The sequence below is a fragment of the Corvus brachyrhynchos genome, unplaced genomic scaffold, assembly GCF_000691975.1.
Source record: "Corvus brachyrhynchos isolate BGI_N302 unplaced genomic scaffold, ASM69197v1 scaffold116, whole genome shotgun sequence".
Lineage (NCBI taxonomy): Eukaryota > Metazoa > Chordata > Aves > Passeriformes > Corvidae > Corvus > Corvus brachyrhynchos.
Genome location: NW_008240221.1, coordinates 952,125 through 974,349, shown reverse-complemented (window position 1 = coordinate 974,349; position 22,225 = coordinate 952,125). Strand labels below are relative to the sequence as shown.

At 36.8% G+C, this 22,225-nt stretch overlaps 1 protein-coding gene across 17 annotated transcripts in view; it reads left to right on the top strand.

Moving 5' to 3' along the window:
* MYT1L (myelin transcription factor 1 like) overlaps positions 1–22,225 on the top strand; it is a 320,395-nt gene that overhangs the window by 244,008 nt on the left and 54,162 nt on the right. For 9 of the 17 annotated variants that reach the window (XM_017745019.1, XM_017745023.1, XM_017745020.1 and 6 more), the window contains 7 exons: positions 1,638–1,745; positions 4,926–5,137; positions 11,420–11,667; positions 13,957–14,193; positions 15,867–15,988; positions 16,351–16,413; positions 16,913–16,981. In XM_017745019.1, the coding sequence (XP_017600508.1) occupies positions 1,638–1,745; positions 4,926–5,137; positions 11,420–11,667; positions 13,957–14,193; positions 15,867–15,988; positions 16,351–16,413; positions 16,913–16,981 (1,059 nt within the window). The remainder of the gene's footprint in view (positions 1–1,637; positions 1,746–4,925; positions 5,138–11,419; positions 11,668–13,956; positions 14,194–15,866; positions 15,989–16,350; positions 16,414–16,912; positions 16,982–22,225) is intronic. The other 8 variants (XM_017745030.1, XM_017745028.1, XM_017745029.1 and 5 more) reach the window with 2 other exon arrangements.

Below are 22,225 nucleotides of genomic sequence, written 5' to 3'. Positions count from 1 at the left end.
AAAAAAAAAAAAAAAAAAAAAAAAAAAGATCAAGGCAAAAAGCAACTTTTCTATAGTTTCCTAAGATTAGTAATAGATTCTTAGGGAAGGGATGCTATTGCCAATTCAATTCTGTCAAACAAATTTTCAAAATGTTACTGTTCCACAAAATGTTCCACACTTCATAGTTTTCCCACAGAACAATAATTAAATCTTGCCTATTTCTTTACAATTTTAAAAATCCATAAAATGTGGATAAGAGGGTAAAAGGAACTGTGCAGTGTTCCTGGTATTGAATTCCTTTTTACTGTTAATTGTAGCACGAAGGCTTAAGGGACTACAGTTACTGGACATTCAGTGTTATCAAGCTCTGGGTTACCACAGCCCCTCATATCAGCTGCATTTCCCCCAGAAGACTCTTGTGAGTACCAGCCTGTCTGCAATAAGCTCTGGTACCCCTTTCTTCTCTGCAGTGATGCTGCCAGTAGATGCAGCAAAAACCTCTGAGAAGGCTTTATGGGAATTACTGCTGCTTGAAGCAGCATTCACTTCTGGTTGAATATCCACTAGAATATTTGAGGTGTCTGAGGAAGAGCATGTCAGTGGAGTGCAGCTGCCCTCTGGCATGACTCCAGAGCTGCACAGAGCTCCCTCACCCTCTGCAGAACTAGGGCAGCGAGGGCGGGTGGCGAGGGGGAGCGCTCTGCAGTCTGTGCTCACCTCTTTCTGCAGCTTTTGGGGCATTTTTCTCTACTTCATTTTTTTTCTTTTTTTTTTTTCTACTTATTTCCTGTAAAGAAGGGAACATCTGGGAATGCACTGATTTGCCTTTCATTTTAATTTCTTTTCCTGTGGAGAGCACGGAGAGCTGCGGTCACATAAGCGTTCAATAGACTGTGACAAGGAAAGGAACCCCTCCATTGTCAGGTCACGCGGTTTTACAGCTTCACTAAGAGCACCATCTGCTGGCATCAATGTATTTATTTTTCTCAGTTCTAAATCTTTTCTGTAAGAATCAGGCTTATTATTGCCACTTCAATAAGAGTTCAGCATTTGCAAATTTAATTGAATTTCCAGTGCAGAAATGCTTTTCATTTTGCATCATCTATTATTAGAAAGTGTAGTGGCTGAAATTCATGAACAAACACTAACAGTTGACATGTAGATTTAGCAACCCAAGGCAAAATTTTGCACTCATTTATATGCCTAGCAAAAAGATTGGAGTTAATGGAGCTGAATGAGGTGTGAAGCAGCACAAGATTTGGTCTATATGGTATTGTCATTTAATTGTCTTCAGGAGCCATTTCATTGGCAACATTTGCAGATGCATAAAGGTCACAAGTCTGCTAGCAGAGCTGCACAGTAGATTCCAGTTTATATTCTCCTCTCCTACTGGTATGTTCCCTGGCTGACATCCGTGAATAATCTACCCATGTACTGTGAGAGAAGAACAGATGTAAGATTTACCATGCAACTTTGAAAGCAGAAGAAAGGAAGTCTATTCTAGAGAAAATACACGTGACCAAAACACTTTTGGAAACCCTTTTCCTTCAGATTCTTCCTGATGCTGGCTAAGGAGGAGAAGGAGTAATTGGATCAGTGCTATAATGTGAAACTATGCAGGACAAGACAATTAAATTTCCTTTCTGTAATTGCAGCCTCTCTGGATGTCCTATTGCTGCAGCAGAGAAACTGGCTAAAGCTCAAGAGAAGCATCAGAACTGTGATGTGTCAAAATCAAACCAGGCATCAGATCGGGTTTTAAGGTATTAGAAATCACTATAATACTTATTCTTATGCAGAATTCATCACACATTCACCTAATTTGAGAATTTATATTTATATACGTTGTATATACATATATATCTCCTTTAAAGAAGAGTTAGAATTAGGGCTTCTGGATCCAATTCTCACAGTGTATTTTTCCCACTCAATTTTCATGGGGGAGGGTTGGTAATTTTGGCAAATACATGTAAAGCTGAAAAGCTCATTTTTGTCTTAGGCATTGTTTGGTGTAAAGATGACTGCTGGAGTGCAAAGTCTAAGAACAGTGTGAAAAAAGTTGGTATCTTTTGGGAATAAACTAATATTTACCGGTAAGTCTTGGTTTTTTCAGCAGGCTTTTACTAGTAAATATCAGTTTAAATTAAACCAGAAGCCCTATGTGCATTACCAAACTGGTAGTACACCTTTTGGCAGGACACTTGAAAAAGTACCAGATATAGCTTAGATTCCAAAATAACATCAGGTTTAGTTCTTTGTGTCTGCTCCCCCCATTCTCTGCCAGGAAGGACAGAAGGAGAGAAAAATTGTCCTAAATTTTTATATGGGAAGGACCTTCAACCAATTTTTTATCATTTATACTCCTTTTCTTCATCCATATAGGATTCTACATTTATCCAAAGTTGCATCCAGCTTTGTGCTATTGTCTCCTCTTCTGAGATATGTGGGTGGAAAAAATATTATTTCTGAGGAGCTGAAGTGTGAAGGATACATGTAAAGGAATCAAACTTCTGGATGATTTTACCAGCCTTATGCTGATGATGCCCCAAAAGCTGCAGAATTTCTCCGTGGATACTGCATTATCTGTGGGCTGGGATAGGTACATCCCTCCCAGCTGCCTCAAAGAGCGTGGGGGAAGTGCTGCAGCTTTAGTTTCCAGACTTTCCTACTTATCCCATAGGTTTCCTAGTCTTTAGCTGTCTTCTAGATTTAAGAACCAATTGGGCTACTTAAAAGTTTTCTACTGTATTATCAACACCATTCTTTGAATATTCTCTTAAAAGTACATCTAATCTTGATGGTCTTTTCAAAAACCAGTATTTCCATGGAGCTGAAAATGTACAATTATGGTTCACATCTATCAGAAGATTTTTCGTCATTCCTGTTGACTTTGCTTTCCTTCCGCAGATTGCTTTTGATGGGCTTTATCTTAACTGCCCCTAATTCAGTTTGCACAGCTTGGCATACAACATCCCAGAGAGATTTCTTAGAGAAGAGTTCTTCAAATCACATTAGTAAAAAAAACTCCACTCTTTGAGGGAATAAAACAGTTTCTTACTTGATGGAAAAAGATCAAAAATGCAGTGGCTTTTACCACTGCTCATTACAGAGAATCCGCTGAAGTCAGTAGCCATAGAAGGCAACTGCTCAAAAGCAGCATCCAGTTTGCTGGCAAACTCCCTAGGAGGTTGTTCTGCAATCTAAACTTCGCTTGTGAGCTGCCTTGTGTTTCAGGTTTTATAGGCAACTCAGATAGTTCTTTCATCTTGTTTCCTGCTTCCCTTTTACCTTTAAGTCATTGAAGTATTTAAGATGAACTTGGCAACTATTTATAATATTTGCGTGCAGGCAATTGATGGGCAGATGGAGATATTTTAAGAGTAAATCTTGAATATTTGTCTTCATCCCAGTTTCCATCCTACCTGCATTTGAATGTTATTACTTAAAAAGAAATCAAATTCATAGGACTTCTATTTCACTGAAATTTTGGATTTGCATCAAATGTTCAGGATCTGAATTGCAGGTTTTTTTGCTAAATGTAGATCATCTTGAAACAGGATCAAACTATTATTCATATCAACTCATTGTATAAATAAGTCCACTGCATTTTGTGAGGAAGAAGTGTCTAAAGGAATGAGCATTCATAAATCAAAGGGAATAGTATGACTAATATGATTTGTTGGGTGATCTTTACATAAATATCCTGACTAAATTCTATGAAAATAAATTCATTCAGAAAAATGTGATATAATATTCAAAACTTATTTCTTACTATTTTTCACATTTCATTTTGTCAGCATGATGATACTTCCGATCTCAACTGAATTTATGTTCCTGTGACAGTTCCTTCCATTTCCTCTGGTTATAAATGCATTACATAAAAGGAATAAAAATAAAAAATACTTGATTATATAATTCTTGATTCCAGCAGAAGCACCTCAGGTGTGCTGTTCATCATCCTCAGCTCCTGCTAAATGCTGTAGGTAGACATGCAGTGTTGTGTAGCAGTTGCTTCCTACAACCAAGTCATGTAACACTTTTTTATAGAGGTAGGATTTGCAGGATCTGACCTTTGTTTGCCTACTTTGAGCTGATGACTTCTGTGTCCACATGCAGAAGATGGTGTGACAGTGGAGTTCACTGCAGCATTCTTTCACTGAGGTTTCACAAGTTTCTCAAATGACTGAATAACATCAATCAGGGCTTCTTCTGACTGTCTGCCCTCATCCTAAATGAAAGAGATACTTAACCAAAACAGTTTTATTTTGTGTTCATTCTCAGGACCCTCCTTGAAGTGTGCATCTCTGTGTCAGGAATCGCAGCTCCTGCCAGAACCTTGCATTTAAGGATGAGCAGGACCTGCAAGGCAGCAGCTGAGAGTCAACAGGGCTTCTGAGACTCTTCCGTGTATTTCTCAAGATGAATATGGATTTGTATATCGAAGGATGAAACAGGAATAGTTACTTTTGAAAGCACAGAGGAAAACAGCATACAACTCTTTTGGAAGAAATTCAGAGGAAGCTCCATAAATTAGGTGGAGCTTCCAGATCTATTTTTTCTTTTTGACGTGTAAAGGAATTTGTCCAAACTTCTTCTGTCAGTCCGCTTGCCCCTCTTTAATTCACCTCCCAAAAGAAAATGTTTGCTATGTAATGCAATTACATGGGGAAAGGGAAACCTTGAAGTATTTTAAAACAGAATTTTAAAATACTTTTAGCTGCAGGATACATTTAGTGGTATTAGAATTAATTTTGTCTAGGCTTTGTTCAAGGAAATATATATTGTTTGTCTGCTGAAAATAACCAAACTAAGGAAATGCAATAATAATTGCTGTCTCTTGAGTACAAGAAATAACTAAGATTTTCTAATCTGAACTATAAATTATGCACAGACATAGTAAACTGAACTGCATCTAACAAACTGTACATATCTTTAATTTCTAGGCCCATGTGCTTTGTTAAGCAATTGGAGATCCCTCAGTATGGCTACAGAAACAATGTCCCCACCACCACACCCCGCTCCAACTTGGCCAAGGAACTAGAGAAATACTCTAAGACTTCGTTTGAATATAACAGTTATGACAACCATGCCTATGGCAAGAGAGCCATAGCTCCCAAGGTGCAATCCAGGGATATTTCCCCCAAAGGATATGATGGTAGGAGGTGCACACTCTTATACATGAGAGACAAGTTTGCAGTTAATCATGTTGTTGTATATGTAAACATCATACAAATAAGACATGTTTTCATGTTCATACAGTATTATGAGGAATGCTATCATATGTAAGTTGTTTTAAAGGCCTTCTAAAAAAAGTGTTGTTTTATACGGTGCTTGCTTCAGGATTGTTGCACTGGCAAAAGACATCTCCAGCTATTGAGCTCCTGGGATGTATTGAGATGGCAATAAAAGCTAAGTAATAGAGATAATCCTTATGTTACTATCTGGGAGACCTGGCCTCAAGGGTCACATTAGGATTCTTGCCTCCGTACAGTAGTTCAGGTAATCCAGAAAGATAACACACTTGCTTTGTGGGGATACGGAAGTAGAAAACCCGTGTCTCACTGCGCTTCCAAAATCACTGCTACATACTTAAAGAGGCATTTCTGCTTATTTTTTCCTCATAAAGACACTGGTTGAATTCTCTGGAAAACCTAACATACTAAGTATGTTTAGGAAAAAGCTGAAATTATCTTCAGTTCAGGAGAAGACAATGGATGGGATCAGTCAGGCAAGAGGCTTATTATTAGGGGAGAAAAATGAACTGAATGAACTGCTGGATAAAGAAGGATTGTAGCTTTTGTAGATGTCGGGAATTTTTCAGAGCAATACATTTATATATGCATATATATTATATATGTGTGTGTATATATATATATAAAACGAAACCATACCTGTTTTTTTTTTTTTTGTACGCTAGTGGTTTAAATATTTGATACTGCTCAGTGACTACTATAAGAAATTTCAGGCAGGTGTCAGATTTTTGTTTAAGAAAACAGAAAGAAACATACAATGCAGAACAATTTATGCTGTTGCCTGAACACAGACTGACATTTAAAAGTAGTTAATGGAAGAAAGAAAATTACTACAGCTCTTGCCTTCATATGTCTGATATTTTGGTTATTTTCCTTTCTCATAGAATTAACAGGCATGTTCTTACACTATAGCAGAAATGACAAGGGTTGTGAAAGGAAACCTATTTTTAGTGAAAGAGCTTTTTTTTTCCTCACACCTTCATGTTATTTGTCTGTATCAGAATAAGGGCTTGAACAGGATTAAAGGTAAAGCACTAACTGTAACTGTGGTTAGGAAGGTAATGAGTATACATTAGTATAAGGTAAATTAGGTATTAAATATTGTATATATATTCTGTCTACTCTTGCAGAAAGGAAAGCATCGTAATATGGCTGGGGTTCCTGTGAAAAAGATTATTTTCAGATCACATTACTGATGCATAAGCAACTGATACATATTTTTCTCATTTATGGCCCCGTTTTCAATAAATAATAACAAACTCCACTTTCTTTCCCAAATCAGCAGAATTTGAAAATACATGTAACATTAAGCACAAGTTTAACGTGTCCTTAAATAATAAAAGGCTATGTTGATACAGGTCACTGTCTTTATGCACACTCACCTTCCTTTGGTATAAATAGGAATTTTTCTTGGCTATAAGACTGTGACTAGGTTGCTCCACTGCTCAGTAATGTGAGCCAGAGGGGACTGAGAGACACTGCATACATGTGATTCATGCTGGTATAGCAAGTATAAGGGGCTCTTGTGCCCTCAGAACAATGTGAGCCCATTAAAGCTGAAGCAGGGTGGTTGCCAAGCAAAGCAAACTGTGTGGCTTTATTGCATACTCCTGGCTCTGCCGGAGGCAGTGTACACTCTTCCTGGTTCCAAGCGGTGTGTGTGCTGTTTGGCCAGACGGACCTGCCAACATGGTCCCAGAGGTGGGGCCTGATTTGAGTTTTCCTTTTCCCTGTTAGTGATTTTCATGAAACCTTTAGGATCTCTCTGAAATTTCAGAAGTACTTCAACATATTTGGCTTAAATTGGCTCAAGAAAACCAGTTGAATTCCTAGAATGATGAAGTGAAATCCTGGACACACTGAAACTGGTCAAAAATTTTGGCACTGACTTTCAGTGGAACAAGGATTTTGCTGACAGCTATTGTAAATAACTGAATATGAAGGAGATTCCAGGAAGAGACTCTTCACTTAAAAGAGCCACTTTAAAAAATTTCACAGTATTTTTATATTTGTATTTGTATATAAAAAAATGTAATTATTGCTCCTGAAGACATTATGGAGGTCCAGAGAGCACACCTATTATGTATGTCAGCAAAGCATGCTTATATAAAAGCAGATTCAGTTCTGAAAAGTCATCCTGAAAAACCCAGAAGTACATCTAAGGTTTTGGGGGAAATGTGCAGGTAAACAGTGCTTTAGTTCTGATTATATGAGAGAAGTAGTCTTAAGGATATGAAAAATCAATAGCTTCACACCTCAATTCTTTTTTAATTGTCAGCTAATACTGTATTTTCATCATCAGAGAAGGGGATTATATCTCCAGTAAGTGTACAGTTGGGAGTGATACAAACATAAATAGCTCCTTTCCTTGATATTTTTTCCAGTAAAAAAACAAACAGAAAATGTATACTTTGGATTGTTGGGTAGGATGGCCTAATAGTTCTTGAGAAATTTTGTATTTTTTGGGTTTGTTTTTCCTTTGAAACCAGTCGCACAGTGTATTGGATGTTGGGCTTATGGTATACAGCAGTAAAGATGAAAAAAGCTGGACACAGCAGGCAGTGGTGATAGCAATACCTTCAGTTGCTCAGGTGATGACAGGAATTGTTGTCATCCCACCAATAGGCCTGAGTTGTTCTGTCGAAACACTGAGAAAATGTTATGAGTGGGATTCATCTGACCATATCTAGAGTTTTATAATGTCAGCACTGACAGCTGAACTGGGCACCCCTTTCAGATTTAAGGAGAAGAGTAGGTGCTTCTCTGATTCAGTTCATCTTTTCCTGAAGTGCTTATTTAAAACTGGTCGGGTGAATCATTGCCTGAAAGTTCCTATTTTTTTCCACTGCCTGTATAGGAAGACTATAATGACTAGGTCAGATATCTGAAATTAGGTGAGATTAATCTTTTATTGTGCAAGAAAAAGTGTTGAAACTGTAATTAATTTACCAACACATTTGGTATTTAGACAATTGGGGATGAAGGTCCCTGGGCAGAACTGAATTCCACTCCAAATACCTTCCTTTGGTCTTTCACATGTTTGGGATCTCTCCCACTCCCCCATTGTTAATTAGTAAGAGAAGCCTGTAGACTTTGAGAGGTTCTTTGTAACCAGCCACCAGGCATATCTGATGGAAGCCCAGTTTGGGTATGCAGCTGGTTAGACCTGTGTCTGTTTTTAATGAGAAAGGTGTTCTCCACATTTGGTTTCACTCCAGATTACAAAGCATAGGTGGACTGCAGAGCTTTGTAAACCTGGTGGCACAGGGGTGGGCATTGTATCAAGCAGAACTATCTGGTATTGAAACAATGCAGCTTTCCCTTCTTTAGTGAACAGGTTGATTTAATTCAATATAAATTGATGATCTTTGTTTCTCCTGAAAAACTAATGTGAAATGAACAGTCTGGGTTATGTGACTCATCTTCAAATGTACAGCTACAGTAAACTATGGCCATTTCTCTCTAAGTAAGTTTTGCTTAAATTACTGGTAATCTGAAAGCTGATAGTTGTGTAGCATGCTTACAACACTTTACATCTTCAAAGTGGTTTGCAAGTGAATCACAACACAACTAAATTTTAGAAGCAACTTTCTGTTTATAGGGAAAATGAATTCAAGGGATAATGTAGTTTGACCAAGGCCACAGAGGAGTCCATATCAGAGCCTGCATGAGTTTCTGACTGTTAGTCCTATGTATAAAAGCTGCCTCTTATTGTTTCATAGGGTTGATTTTCTCATAGCTTAACCTTAGCCAAGGGAAAGGTGAGTCTGCAAAGAAAATCATTGAAGAGTTAAAGGATGCTGCAGAAGCACTGGCTGCCAGTTCAGGACACAGATACACTACCCACTAATCAGAGCTAAAAGTGGTGTTCCTTAGTGGGGAATAAGGATTGCTGTGCAACAGCAATCCTTATTCATTTGAGATCCCACCCAGGTACCCAATTTTTTCATGGCAGATACTAAAAGTACTCCTGGCTCATGTACCAGTAAGGACCTGTCTCCCTCAGCTCTCCTAGCAGGGCATGGCAGTTGCCCCTGCTTATATGAAACTGAACTGTGATTCACTCAAACGGCTAAAATTGATCCCTCTCTGTGTAGAGACAAAGTATTTAGGACTTTTTGGGACATTTTGCTTCAAAATGCCCAGATGCATAAAGTGAATGTGTGAATACAAGGCATATATATATATATATATATATATATATATATAAATATATATTATTTCCCATGTAATATGTCTTTTATGTCTGTCTGAATGTGACCTGCTATAACAAGGCTAACATTTTTTGAAAATGACAAAAGTCTTATTTGTTCCTATGATTTTTGAAAGATACTTCTAATTTGTCTAGTTCAGTGATACAGGGTGCTTGCTGTGTTAACACAGTAGAAACTGAATTATTCAATTATTTGCTTCCTTAAGTATAGAAAAATTCTTGTGTGTCTTGGATACTGTAACAAAGTAACAATGGATAAATACTGAATTTTTAATGACCACCACTGACTACTATATTAATAATGAAACTCTTGAGGAACAGTTCACAAATTTATTATTAGTGGATACCCTGCTAGTGTAGTGCTACTATGTGTTCAAAACAAAAAAAATGTGATGAATGTTTAGCATTCACTTCACTTAAAAAAAATCACACCCTGTGCATTATGTGGCTTTCCTGAGAAAACTCCATCTGTTATGATTTAAGTGAAACACTATTTCCGTTGCAGTGAAAATAATGCCATGATTTTTTTTCAGTTTTTTAGAGAAAGGAGGATGACATAAGCTGTAGCAGAGACATTTTGCTTTCAGATTCTTCTTTTGAACCCTGCTTGCCTACCAAAGCAGCCTGTGGTTCACAAATGGGCTGTGCTCACGGGAGCAGATTATTATATGTATGACTGTTCACACAAGTACAACTGAAGAGTCTGGCATTTAAATGGAGCCCATCACGGAAGAGCTCTGTCTAGGGCCTGACCTTTTTTGTATAGCTCTCTAATCAGCATGCTAGTTGGTTATTGTTACACTGTGCTGTAAGGTACGATCTCTGCAGTATACATTTCCATCTTAAGGGGAAGTAGTTGCTGTAATATGCATGGATGTATCCTCTGACCTTGACTTTTATTTTTTTCTGAAAATACATAAACTTTCAGATTTTGGAGACGGGCTCACACTTTCTTGCATTTTTTATAAACACTTTTAAAACAGCTCAACTGGGAAAAGGGTTGAAGAAATAAGTGGACTAATAGGGCTGCTTTCCCTTATTGCTATAATATCTTTCGCTGCAAGAAGCATCACTTAAAAGCAGCAACAGTGCTGCTTTGTGTTTAGACAGGCTGGACGTGAGCACTGTCAGTGCCTTGGCTCTTCTGTGACCACCTGTGGCTTGTGTCGGTCAGAGCACAGCTGGGCATCGCTGCCTGCAGTGGAGCAGGGAGGTGTCTTTGGTCCTTACAGGTTTTATGAAGAGTTGCAGGTGCTCAGGTTTTTTGAAGTGGGGGGAACATTTCACTTGTACCTGTTGCCATTTAAACAGCCATTGCTTCTGCCCTTGTGCAAGTTATGGTAAAACTCACACATGACAACCACCTTTTTCCTCCTGTAGTGCCCCTGTCTTTGGGATGTTCAGTGCCATAATATTTGCCTGGGGTGTAGGAGGAAATAAAGCTTTTAGGAAGCATGGGGTGCTTGAGGACATATGGGTGGTCCTGCGGCCCAGAGGTCAAGCTCATCAGCCTTGCAGCAGGTTTGATCTCCAGTAACTCTGGGGAGTTCTAGGCCTTAAACTAACAGTTCCTCATATAAATAGGAAAAGGTCCCATAGTGTTACATTGCCCGTCATTAGTAAAAATGAATGAGCTGAGCAGGTTGTACCTTCTGTCTGACTATATATGTGGGGTAAAAGCAGTGTTTCTGTGTTTTTATTGTTTTATAAATCCAGCCTGTTTGTCAGAACAATTCATGATCATGTCATGCAGATTTTTACAGGAGGTTAGTTCATACAAACTCACACATGTAGCGTATAAAACTCACAGACAGAAATCAAGAAATACAGCCATCATTCTTATTGCGGGCCTTTTTTTTGGCATTGGTTACTGTTCCTCATTATAAAGTTCACCTCCAGCAGTTTGTTTTCCTCTTCACTTATGCAGAATGCTCCTTCTTTTGAGTCATCCTTGTCATATTTCTTCCCACAGCTAAACGCTACTGTAAGAATTCAAGTCCAACCAGCAGCACAACAAGCAGTTATGCCCCTAGCAGCAGCAGCAATATGAGTTGTGGTGGAGGCAGCAGTGCCAGCAGTACCTGCAGCAAGAGCAGCTTTGACTATACTCATGACATGGAGGCAGCACACATGGCTGCTACTGCTATTCTGAATCTCTCAACCCGCTGCAGGGAGATGCCTCAGAACCTCTCCACTAAGCCTCAGGATCTCTGTGCAAGGGTAAAAATTAGTAAATCTGTTTGCTGATGAAGATTTCTCTTAACTGTACTTGCTCTTTGGCCCTGATTAAGAGAAAAGCTGTAGTACATCTTGCCTTTTTCTTTTCCTTCAAAATTAATATTATCTGGCAGCTCTGCTAAAACAGGGAGGAAAAAAAAAAGATACAAATTGCTCACAAGTATCACAGGAAATCATGATGGGTTTATAAACTAACGATACAGATACCATGTACTCCTTCTTTTTTTAATTTGTTCTTACTATAATTATAAAAGATGTTTGGATTGCTCAAGTCCTATTAATTACACTACTGTTTGGGTTGTGGTTTTTTTGCAAAATGCAGTCTGGTTCATACATTTTGCGAAAAGATTAAGATTTAACTCTGCATTTTCATTTAAAAGTCACGAATGGGACCTAAACTTGTAAGATTCAGTGCAAAGAAATTTGTGCTACTGTATGTTACAATTTCTTGCCTGTCTGTGATACCACAGTTCTTAAGTCAGTGCATAGCACATTTGAAATGAACAAATCCTCTGATACAGGTGACTTAAAACGTGCTTAACCATCTCGCAGGGTCACTACTGTTCTGTATATTTATAGAGCCTCAGTATATTATAAGATGACCATACAGATACAAATAAAACCTTTTGTCATTAAGATTTCTGTATTAAAAAAAAGCAGTGCACTATTAACATCCATTAAAGATTTGGGAGGGGGTTTTTTTTTCATTTTTAACTTTAAAATTTTGGCTCTGATAGCTGTTCAAAAACGAGTATTTAACATGCACAAGCAAACAGTGCAGTACGGTGCTGCCTATAGGAGACCACTAGATGGCTGAGCAGACAGATGCAGTGCAGTGGAAACATTTTTATTGTGCTTGTAGAGAGATTTTGAGCTGGCAGACATGTTCTGTTCTTCTAGTATAGACAAAGGTTTGCTTTCCCTTATTTTGCAAACCCCCTTTTGTTATGACCATAACAAAATAAACCTGTAGTAGTAGGCATTAGTAATAATCATGATCTAAGCCAGAATGGACTTTGTTTTCAAATGCTGCTTTTTATATTAATTTATTTAATACTGTTCAAGAGGAAAATCTCTTTCTGGCATGTAAATAAATGCAGTTGTTCTCTCTTCAGTACGATGGGAGAAGTTGGAATACAATGCTAAAAATCTTCAGTGTCTAAGCCAGAAACTGCCTCTTTCCTATGTGTTGCTCTATACTGTGACTGAAGGAATGAGTCTGAGGAGATAAACAAGTACTTTCTAAATTAAATTAGCAGGATAGCAGCAATTAGATATAATCTCTGACAAAAGGCAGTAATTCAAAAAGAGAAATTTGCATTCATAGTGCTTTCCTGCAGCTCTGTTGTTACTCAAGAGGAAAAAGTCACCAGACATAGGAGGAGTCGGTCAGATTCACATTAGTTTTGAAACCAAATTTCTCATGGAACACTTCATTTTTAGAAAGATGACGGATTCTCTATGGGCATTTTTATCTTATCTGTCCTTTGTTTTTTAGTTTTGTGTTCATTTTAAGATATTTTATTTCTCCTCATCTAATATAATAGACAACACTTGTTTGTTTCTGCAAAAGAAAAAGAGCCCATACTTGTCCCGTTTTTCACAGTACCAGTTGTCACAGAAATTGGCACAAATTATTATCAAGATAGATAGATGAATTGTTAATGTGTGTTCATCTGCAGGAAAGGAGCTGTGAAACTTGAATGCATTTCCTCATTGAAAAATGGTGTCCAAAAGGACTTCCTTTGGTACCCTACCTCCCTATTTAATTTTCTGACATTATGTATTCAAGCATAGACTGCTAATGTTAAAAGAAAGAAAGAAACAAAGATTATTTGATGTTAGCTGGTTTTTATTTCTCTAATCACCCAGATAGATGTCAGGACTGAAAATGAGAATTATGCAGATGTTACCTCACAGGTTACCTCACCTGTCACAGAATAAATCAAGAACATAAAGACAATGGCAAGAAAATACCTTTAGAGATTTCTCCTTTATATATCAGATTTTGCACCTATGTGCTGGGTGGCAGAAGGGGTACTGAAGACCCTTTTCCCCCAAACATCAAATTAGCCATACAGGAAGAAATCTACTTTAACAGCATTAATGTTGTATAACAGCATCATGCTATGTGTAGGAGGGGGCTCAATGCTTACAATCTATACAGGAATGGAAAAGCATTTTATCATTCTGCTAGGCAATCAGATTGAAGAAGAGGTAGCAGTTTGCTAGTGTGAAGTTGAATTAACAATATTTTTCTTATTTTGACAGAATCCTGATATGGAAGTCGATGAAAATGGGACGTTGGATCTGAGCATGAACAAGCAGAGGCAGCGTGATGGTTGCTGTACCATTTTGACCCCACTGGAGCCAATGTCCCCACAACGACAAGCTGTGATGAACAACCGGTGTTACCAACTGAACGAGGGTGACTGCTGGGACTTGCCAGTGGACTACACTAAAATGAAGCCAAGTAGGATAGATGAAGATGATTCCAAAGAGATTAATGTATGTCTTTTTCATCTATATAGTTCTTGTTGCAGTCTAATTTTGGTAATTCATTAATTTTCTGAAATTTGGAGGGAAATAGGAAGCAAAATTAGTATGTGATAAAACTGGTGGTTTTCTACGAAAAGGACTTTCTGCTGGTTAATCTTTAAGACTATATCATTCTGGCACACATCTGATCTGTGACTAAGTTCCATAAGACAATATTTGAACCATGAATGTGAATCATGTTTTCTAACAGCGTCATCTTGTTAACAAATATTTTCTGCAGTAAAGATGTTTTGCTATATCCAGATTATGTTACTCTGTATAAGCAAGTTGACATAACCATGCAATACTGGGATAATCAGCTCTGAAGACAAGATATTCTTCTGAATTTGAAAACCTTAAATGATGTGCTGACTATTTGAAAGCATGTATTACTTAGAAATCAATTGAAACAAAGCAGCAGAGCATAATGTAAGCTTTCAACTATTTCAACTAATCTTCTAGATGACTTATGTGCTCTTGATAGCTCTGTGTTTAAGGGCCTATATTAATGAAATACTTTCTTTCAAGAATACAAGGCATATAAGAAATCAGTGTTACTTTTCTACTCCTAATACCAAGACAACAGCAACACCCTTTAAATATGTTAGTGAATTTATATTACTTTTCAAAACAGAGGAGACAGGACACTGAAGAGGTCTGCTGACAAGGTTCAATGCCACTGCTTTTTTTCTGTCAGGTTTTAACCTTTATCCATTCTGTGGCTTAAAATACTGCGCTCAATTCAATTTAGCTGTTTGAAGACTTCTAGAGATTGATTTTTCTTGGTTTATAGCAGAAAATTAGGCTAATCATTTGTGTGTAGCACATCTCTTGCCAATTTTAATTAAACCATAAAACTATTCTCAGTATCTTTGAAATATATAATGAAGTGGCATTTTCACTAGATATCCTGAATGCATTCTAGCTTTGGTGATACAGTTTTGCTATTAATTTCACTGAAGTTGTCAGGAAATCTGTCACTATCAAGTAAATGTGAGGTAAAGCAGCATGTTTTTTCAAAGAACTTCCTACTTCTACTATGTTGTTTATAGCACCATCTGCAGGCATCCCTGAATCCCTGCATTCAGCCACTGCATTCCTGAAATAGATGGGTATGAATTTCTGAACATCGCCAAAGTTAATTACAAATTATATCATTCTGTTTTGCCAGACAGATCCATTGAGATTTGTCCCAGACTGAGCTTCTGTGTGTAAATGTTAAGATTACTTCTCTTTCATCTTTGAGTTGTTCTAAATCCTTAAAAATGTTATTTAAGATGGCTTTTTGATGCATAGGATACTGTATTTAGTAATCTTTTTTGCCTTTCCTCTGTTGTGCAGTGACTTTAGTGAAAAGACCTATTTAGAGAAAAATAATATGACAGCTATAGAAAAAGCTGGAGTTTTTCCTTATTTTTTTCTAGTTAAATAAACTATATATATCACATATTGTGAGGTCTTCATCAAAATATTCAAATATTATTCAGAAGTTTAGTACATGAAAGAATATAAAATAATTCCATTAATTTTCTCTGTCAGAATAGGATAAGAAGGAGATACCATCTGATGACTCTGCTTTGCATTATTTTATGAAAGCTGTGACCTTATCTAGCTGAAATTAATGTGTATATATTTGCCTGTAGCCAGAAGATTTGGATCCTTTCCAAGAGGCACTTGAAGAAAGAAGGTATCCTGGTGAAGTTACAATCCCAAGTCCTAAACCCAAATACCCTCAATGCAAAGAGAGCAAAAAGGATTTAATAACGTAAGCATAATGTGAGGTGAAATTATTTATCTCCTTTTAACTTTTTCTCTCTTTGTCTTTTTTTAAACCAACGAATACATATACGCCTTGCAGTATGAGCATGCAACATGTGCAGCATATAAATGTTTCAAACTGCCAGTTAAGTAAAGTGATAAGCTAACGTGTATTTGCTTGTTCTTAATGATGCTATATTGTATTGAGACGCCATTTTCATTTAAACCTGTTCATTTTGCAGCTTTTCGATTAGGATGCTTAAAACCCCTTGCAGTCATTGCAGCTAAACTGGAAACAATGAAACTTTTAAAAGTTTTTTTTTAAACATACTTACTATTTTGGCTGTTTTTGTTTTTGTTTGGTGGCAGATGTCCAACACCAGGGTGTGATGGGAGTGGTCATGTGACTGGTAATTACGCCTCACATAGAAGGTGTGACTTCATTTTTTTCATGGTGGATTCTGTCTTTTCAATTTATTGTTTTCAGCTTACCTCAACAATGCTGTCAAAGTAAAACGTTGAACTATGTGTTAACCCTTTGAGTAATATATGTTGATCTTAAAAGCATGCTAATTTGTGTGTTGTATAAACGTCTTTTATTTTTAAATAGATTACTAAAATTTCCAAAGTATTCCTTAAGCATTTAAGTAGTTAACCCAGGAATCTCCAACATTTTTTGTTATATTTTTCTAGTTCATAGAGAAACAAACAAACGAACAAGAACATTTGCAGTATGTAATTTTGGAAGTAATGTTGATAACTAAATATATTCAGAGGGTTAACTGTATTACAGAATTCAATATTACAGCACTTGCCCCATCGCTTTTCTGCATTACAAACTTTTACTTTTTAATTTTTATGTTGTGTTTGTTTGGGAGCGTTCAGTTAATGAGAAGATTAACATACTTGTATGTCCTGCCATGTCTTACAGTTTATCTGGCTGTCCCTTGGCTGACAAAAGCATTCGGAGTATGCTGGCCACAAGCTCACAGGAACTCAAGTAAGATATAAAGAACAAATACTTTCTTTATAAATATTTATTTGACCACAAACTGTGTATAGTTGTGTCAGAAATTAGAAATGCTGTCTGGGGACCTGCTGTAGAAGGGGCTGATCCTGCTTGGAACATGCATTGAAGTCTCTAGAAATTCCATACAAGGGCCTCTGTACATAAGTCTGTTGACCTAGCATGTCCTTTTGTGTATCCTTTAGGTGATAGGGATGGACAAAAGACAGAACTTCTGGAATTTCACCTTAATGCTCGAATTCCTATTCAATTTTTTTTCGAAGTTTGAGTTTACTAGTTAGAACAGAAAATTCCCATACAGTTAGACTGATGACACACTTCTGATTACACAAGCAGTAAAGCGCTGCGGTTTCTCAGACATAGTTGGAGGGAAAACAATTTGTTTTTCCCAAATGCTTGCATAATTTTCCCCAGGTTCGTATCATTGCTACCAGCCTAATACATTTGCTCATGTGACTATGTTTTTTAATGTTTATTTGGTTATCCCCTGCTTAAAATGAGTTCTTTACAATTCCTTTCAATTCTTTGGAATAACAGTTGTGAACAATGAACATTAGAGAATCGTGAGACTTAGCTTTGCTCTGTCTTCCTGCACATATGCTCTACTGCAACTCTCTGTGTGGAAGAACTATAGCATTTATTAGTGCTGTGACAGGGTGGTACTCCCGAGTTGGTAATTTGGTTAACATGGAAAGATGTTCACAAGAAGTGAGGAAAATTCAGTGGGGAAATTATGAAGGGATCCCTTATGCTGCCGTACTGCTTAGCAGTATTCTGTCTTTACAATACATTTCTTGAGTTCAGAACATACACTGATTGAAAAAAAACCAACCGACTCTTGATGTAAACCATGCGAAAAATAAGAAAGCAAGCATGAGAAAACTGCTGGAGTAAGATTGCTCTCTAGTTTTACCTAATCTAATTGCTAGATATAAAAAATACATGTAAAATTTACAGCTGATTTCCCACAAAGTCAAAAATAATGTTTTGAAACTATTATTTTAGGTCATGCTGGTATATGCTGCCAGAAGAATATGGGATATGCAAAAGGGGATGTAAATGACATCAAGGAAAACATTTAAGTATAACCAGAGAAAGACATGCGCAACCCAGAGAAACCCAGATTTGGATGTGGATTTTGGGTTGGGATGGGTCAAAGGGTAAAAGTTTGAGGAAATGTAAATGCATAAGCAAAACACAGTCAAGACTCTTGAGGCAGCATGAATGTTTTAAGCACATATTTGCTGCTTTAACCATTTATAATGTTTCTACTTATCTTAAGAAGGTGTTTCTGAATTACCCCATCTCTTCTGCTCTTCTCAAACATCTGCAGTCAAGGCTGCCTGGTAGAGACCAGGAAGAAAAGAATCCCAAAACACTTAAGCTTGAGATCCCAATTCTATGTTATGCCACTCTCTCTACTTATTTCAAGTTTTGCCTAAGCAAGGAGAATAAGATTAAGTTAAAGTTATATTTTTAGGTTTAAAATCTATTATTTGTTATTTTTTAGCATAAATTATTAATTTAGCAGTTATCATTATACCTATTGAACACATAAAACTCTTTAGTTTCAAAATAACAGAATTTTAAGCAGGCTTACTTAACTCAGTTCTCTTTTGTATTTGCACTATGTAGCAAAATTAAATTTTCATTTTCTGATCATCTATTTTTCCACAGGATACAAAGTAAATCATTGCACAGGACAGATAGTAATCACTGCATAAGCAACTAATTAATTTCTTCTCTTTTCCTTTATTATCTCATGTGAGAGCCTGTCTGTTGTTCACTACAGTTTTCTCAAACTGCCCTCTGAAGATATAACTACTAATTCACTCATGTTTGTCACTATCATCACATCCAAGTGTTTCCTAATTAATTTAGTTATAAATTAGTTAGTTTATTAGTTTATTTTCATCTGCAGTTATACTCTGAAGTAAGTTAGGGTTGGCATTGTCCCCATTTTAAACCAGAAAAATTAGGTATATAATTTTGATTGCTCAGTTGGATACTTTTAGGACTCAATTTGTCAGTTCTTCACATTGTAGAGAACTGTATAGGTTCAAACCCTTGAATTTGCTTGGAATTGTGCGAATTCAGCAGATCTATGTAATGTAATTGACCCTTTGTGAAAAGGGATGAACTCTGCAGAAAAAGCAGGAGAGTCCAGTTCCAGAGCAGCCACATTGTCCTTTCTCCTATCCCAAAACTCTAATCAGTCTGAGCTTCCACTTGGCCCATTTACTCTGTCCTGTTTTTCTTCATCATTTTTTCTACACTGTTCCCTGTCTCAAGCTCCCTTGTTTGATCAGCCCATCTCCTGCCTCCATCACATTTATATTTTTATTGTCCTCTGTCTCTACATCCTGTGAAGTTGTTACAGAGACAGAAATAAAGCATCTTAGCATTTCTCACATGTATTTGAAAGCAGGGAAGTAGGAGTCCTACGGATGGCAGCATCCTTTATACAGCTCTCATTTATGCTCTTATTCTCTGCTTAAGATGGAAGAAGATGTGATCATGTAAATGTAATATGCTTACACAAAGCAGCTAAACCAAAGCTACAAAGGGAATTTGATTTTGAAATTTTTGATCTGTGAAGTACTTCATTTACATATGTTATATTTCTATGTGTGAGGTCTGGGAGTATAATTTCCTTGTTTCTAAAATGAGCAAGCTGAAAAGAAGCAGAAATTCCCTAATATGGGATACTGCTGGCCCTCTGTCAGGACACCAGCCACCATGGGAAATTTTGGTATCCGCTCTATAGCCTGGGCTGGTGTCACAGCCAACAGCAGTAGAAAGTTTAGTGATCTGCATGGACTGGCACCAGGAGGAGATGAGGAACATTGCTGGTGTATTTGCTGACATCAAAAGAGTAGTGAGAATCAGTAACTTGGGCTCCTGCCCCAGGCTGTAGAGGGAAATGTTTACACATTTTTTACCTGTAACCCAAGCTGAGATCCCTTCTGTCCTATCCCTACCAATCTGTACTGTTCTCATCTCTTCTTCATCTTTAATTCCTTTTTCAGATTTTCAATGTCGTTTTTTCCATTCTTCCATAAAGATTTCAACCTTTGTAAAATTCTTGGTAAATACTTGTTTAATGTATACAGTACAGGGAACAACTGATAGTGTAGTAGAAGAATTGATAGTGCAGCATAGGAATCATATTTCTGGACTGCATAGTTTGGAAGGATTTAATACTTTTATGTCTTTGCCATGTATCAAATACCATACATGTGCTGATAAAGCCTTTATATCACATTTTATTAATACATGATTTCTTTGAGTGTATTTTACAACACATACAAGTAATGTATAATGCAGCTTCCTAACTGGAATTTCGCTAATGCACTGATTTTTTTGTGTTCCAACTAAAATATAGACTAGCAGACACTTCAAATAATATTCATTAATATTATCAGTCATATAATATTCATAATCAAAATAATACAAGAATCCTAAAAGGTCAGAGAAATGTTTATTTTGCTTAACAGTCATGCTTACTGTATTGCCTTTTGGAAATTGTGGCTTCAAGATTCCATTACTCACATTTCCTGGCTCTCAAAATAATAATGTTTCAACTTTCAATTAAATTGTTCCAGGGTCAGCATAATTATTCCTTACCACCCATGCTTCTCATCTGTAAGGGTTCTTGCTGAGGTTTACCATGCAGATTACACAATTTTTAATTTTTCCCCAAAGCTCAAATAGAAAAGTGAGAGCATTTGTGCATAGTTTATCAGCAGACTAAAGCAGCTACAGCCTGGTCAATGATCTCCAAATAACAGAAGGATACTTTCTGCTTTAATTCCCAGTTACTTCTGCTGGGGAAAAAAAAAAAAAAAAAAAAAAAAAAAAAAAAAAAAAAAAAAAAAAAAAAAAAAAAAAAAAAAGAGGTTTACAGCTTTAAGGCTGTCTGAAGAAATGAATATCTGTCAAGGATCTAAACTTTTCCTGTATTAAGATTTGTTTATAGTACTTGTGAAAAGCAACTAATTTTTAAAGGACCTAGGAATACTATATTGATGTGTAAAGTTAACTATGATGGGAAAGCAGTTAACAGCTCACCCAGTGCCAGCTACCAATATTAAAGTATTTGTAAGTTAAATTCGGTGTAATCCTACCCAGGGGCTTTTTCTTTATTTTTTCCTTTTCACAGCAGATTTTTCTAACAGTTACAATTACTTCAAAACTGTAATCCCATTGTGGAATTATATATACTGTTAAAAAACAATATTTTGAAGCACTTTTAATCTTACTCAAAACAAATTTTAAAAAAAAGCCACCCTCAACATTCCAAAGCTAAATTTAATTATTGTTTTTACAAGGACACATTTTGTTCATCAGTAAATCAATCCCAGCTAAAACACATCTTAATGCCTGAGAGAATTTCTATTCGGTGTCCTGTCAGTGTGGGAACCCAATAACCCAGGTACCAGAGACTCCCAGAAAGTGACAAACTTATTTCTACTTAGTGCTACTTTGATGTCAATATAATCACAGTTTTTCAAAGTCCATAGGTAACTAAATGTTAGTTTGTTCTGCTGTGGAACTAAATATCACATTGTCAACATCTAGCCTTGTTCCCTTGGGTCAGTTTTCTGCCAGAAAATCCCATTATTGCTTATTCTGAAGCACCTGAACCTCAGAAAGATTTGCAGTTCAACCAGGTGCCTACAAGGTTGGATACTTCCTGATAGTGTTGTAGTATGCTCAGTCCTTCAGTCACAAAGCACCTATGTGGATTTTCTTATTTTCTGTGGTGGATGTCTTCTGGTATTTCCTATGGAGGGAGGAGTACAGTCTCCTTTCCCTAACTACAGTGAAACCTGAGAGCTTTTTTTTGCCACATCTCTTCTTAACTCAAAGTGAGGAGCTCAGTCTATTTTTGCATGTTCTCCACAATATAGTAAGAGTTGGAATTTCTGTGCCTCCATTTTTTTCCATGTCATTCTGCCATAGTGATTTCCATATTCTTGGTGATCTTCTACTCTTTCTCTTAACTTCCTTTCACTCGTCTCCTTGTTCCCAGATGTGTTGTCCTAGCAGTGTTCACATAGAAAAGTGAACTTCTCTGAAGCTCTCCCTGTTAGTCATGACTCTTCTAGAAAAACAACTCCATGCAGTACAGTTTTTCTTGATAGAAAGGATATTCTTACCTCATACTTCTAGGGAAACTCTTCCACATTAATATATTATCTATTATTTATTTTT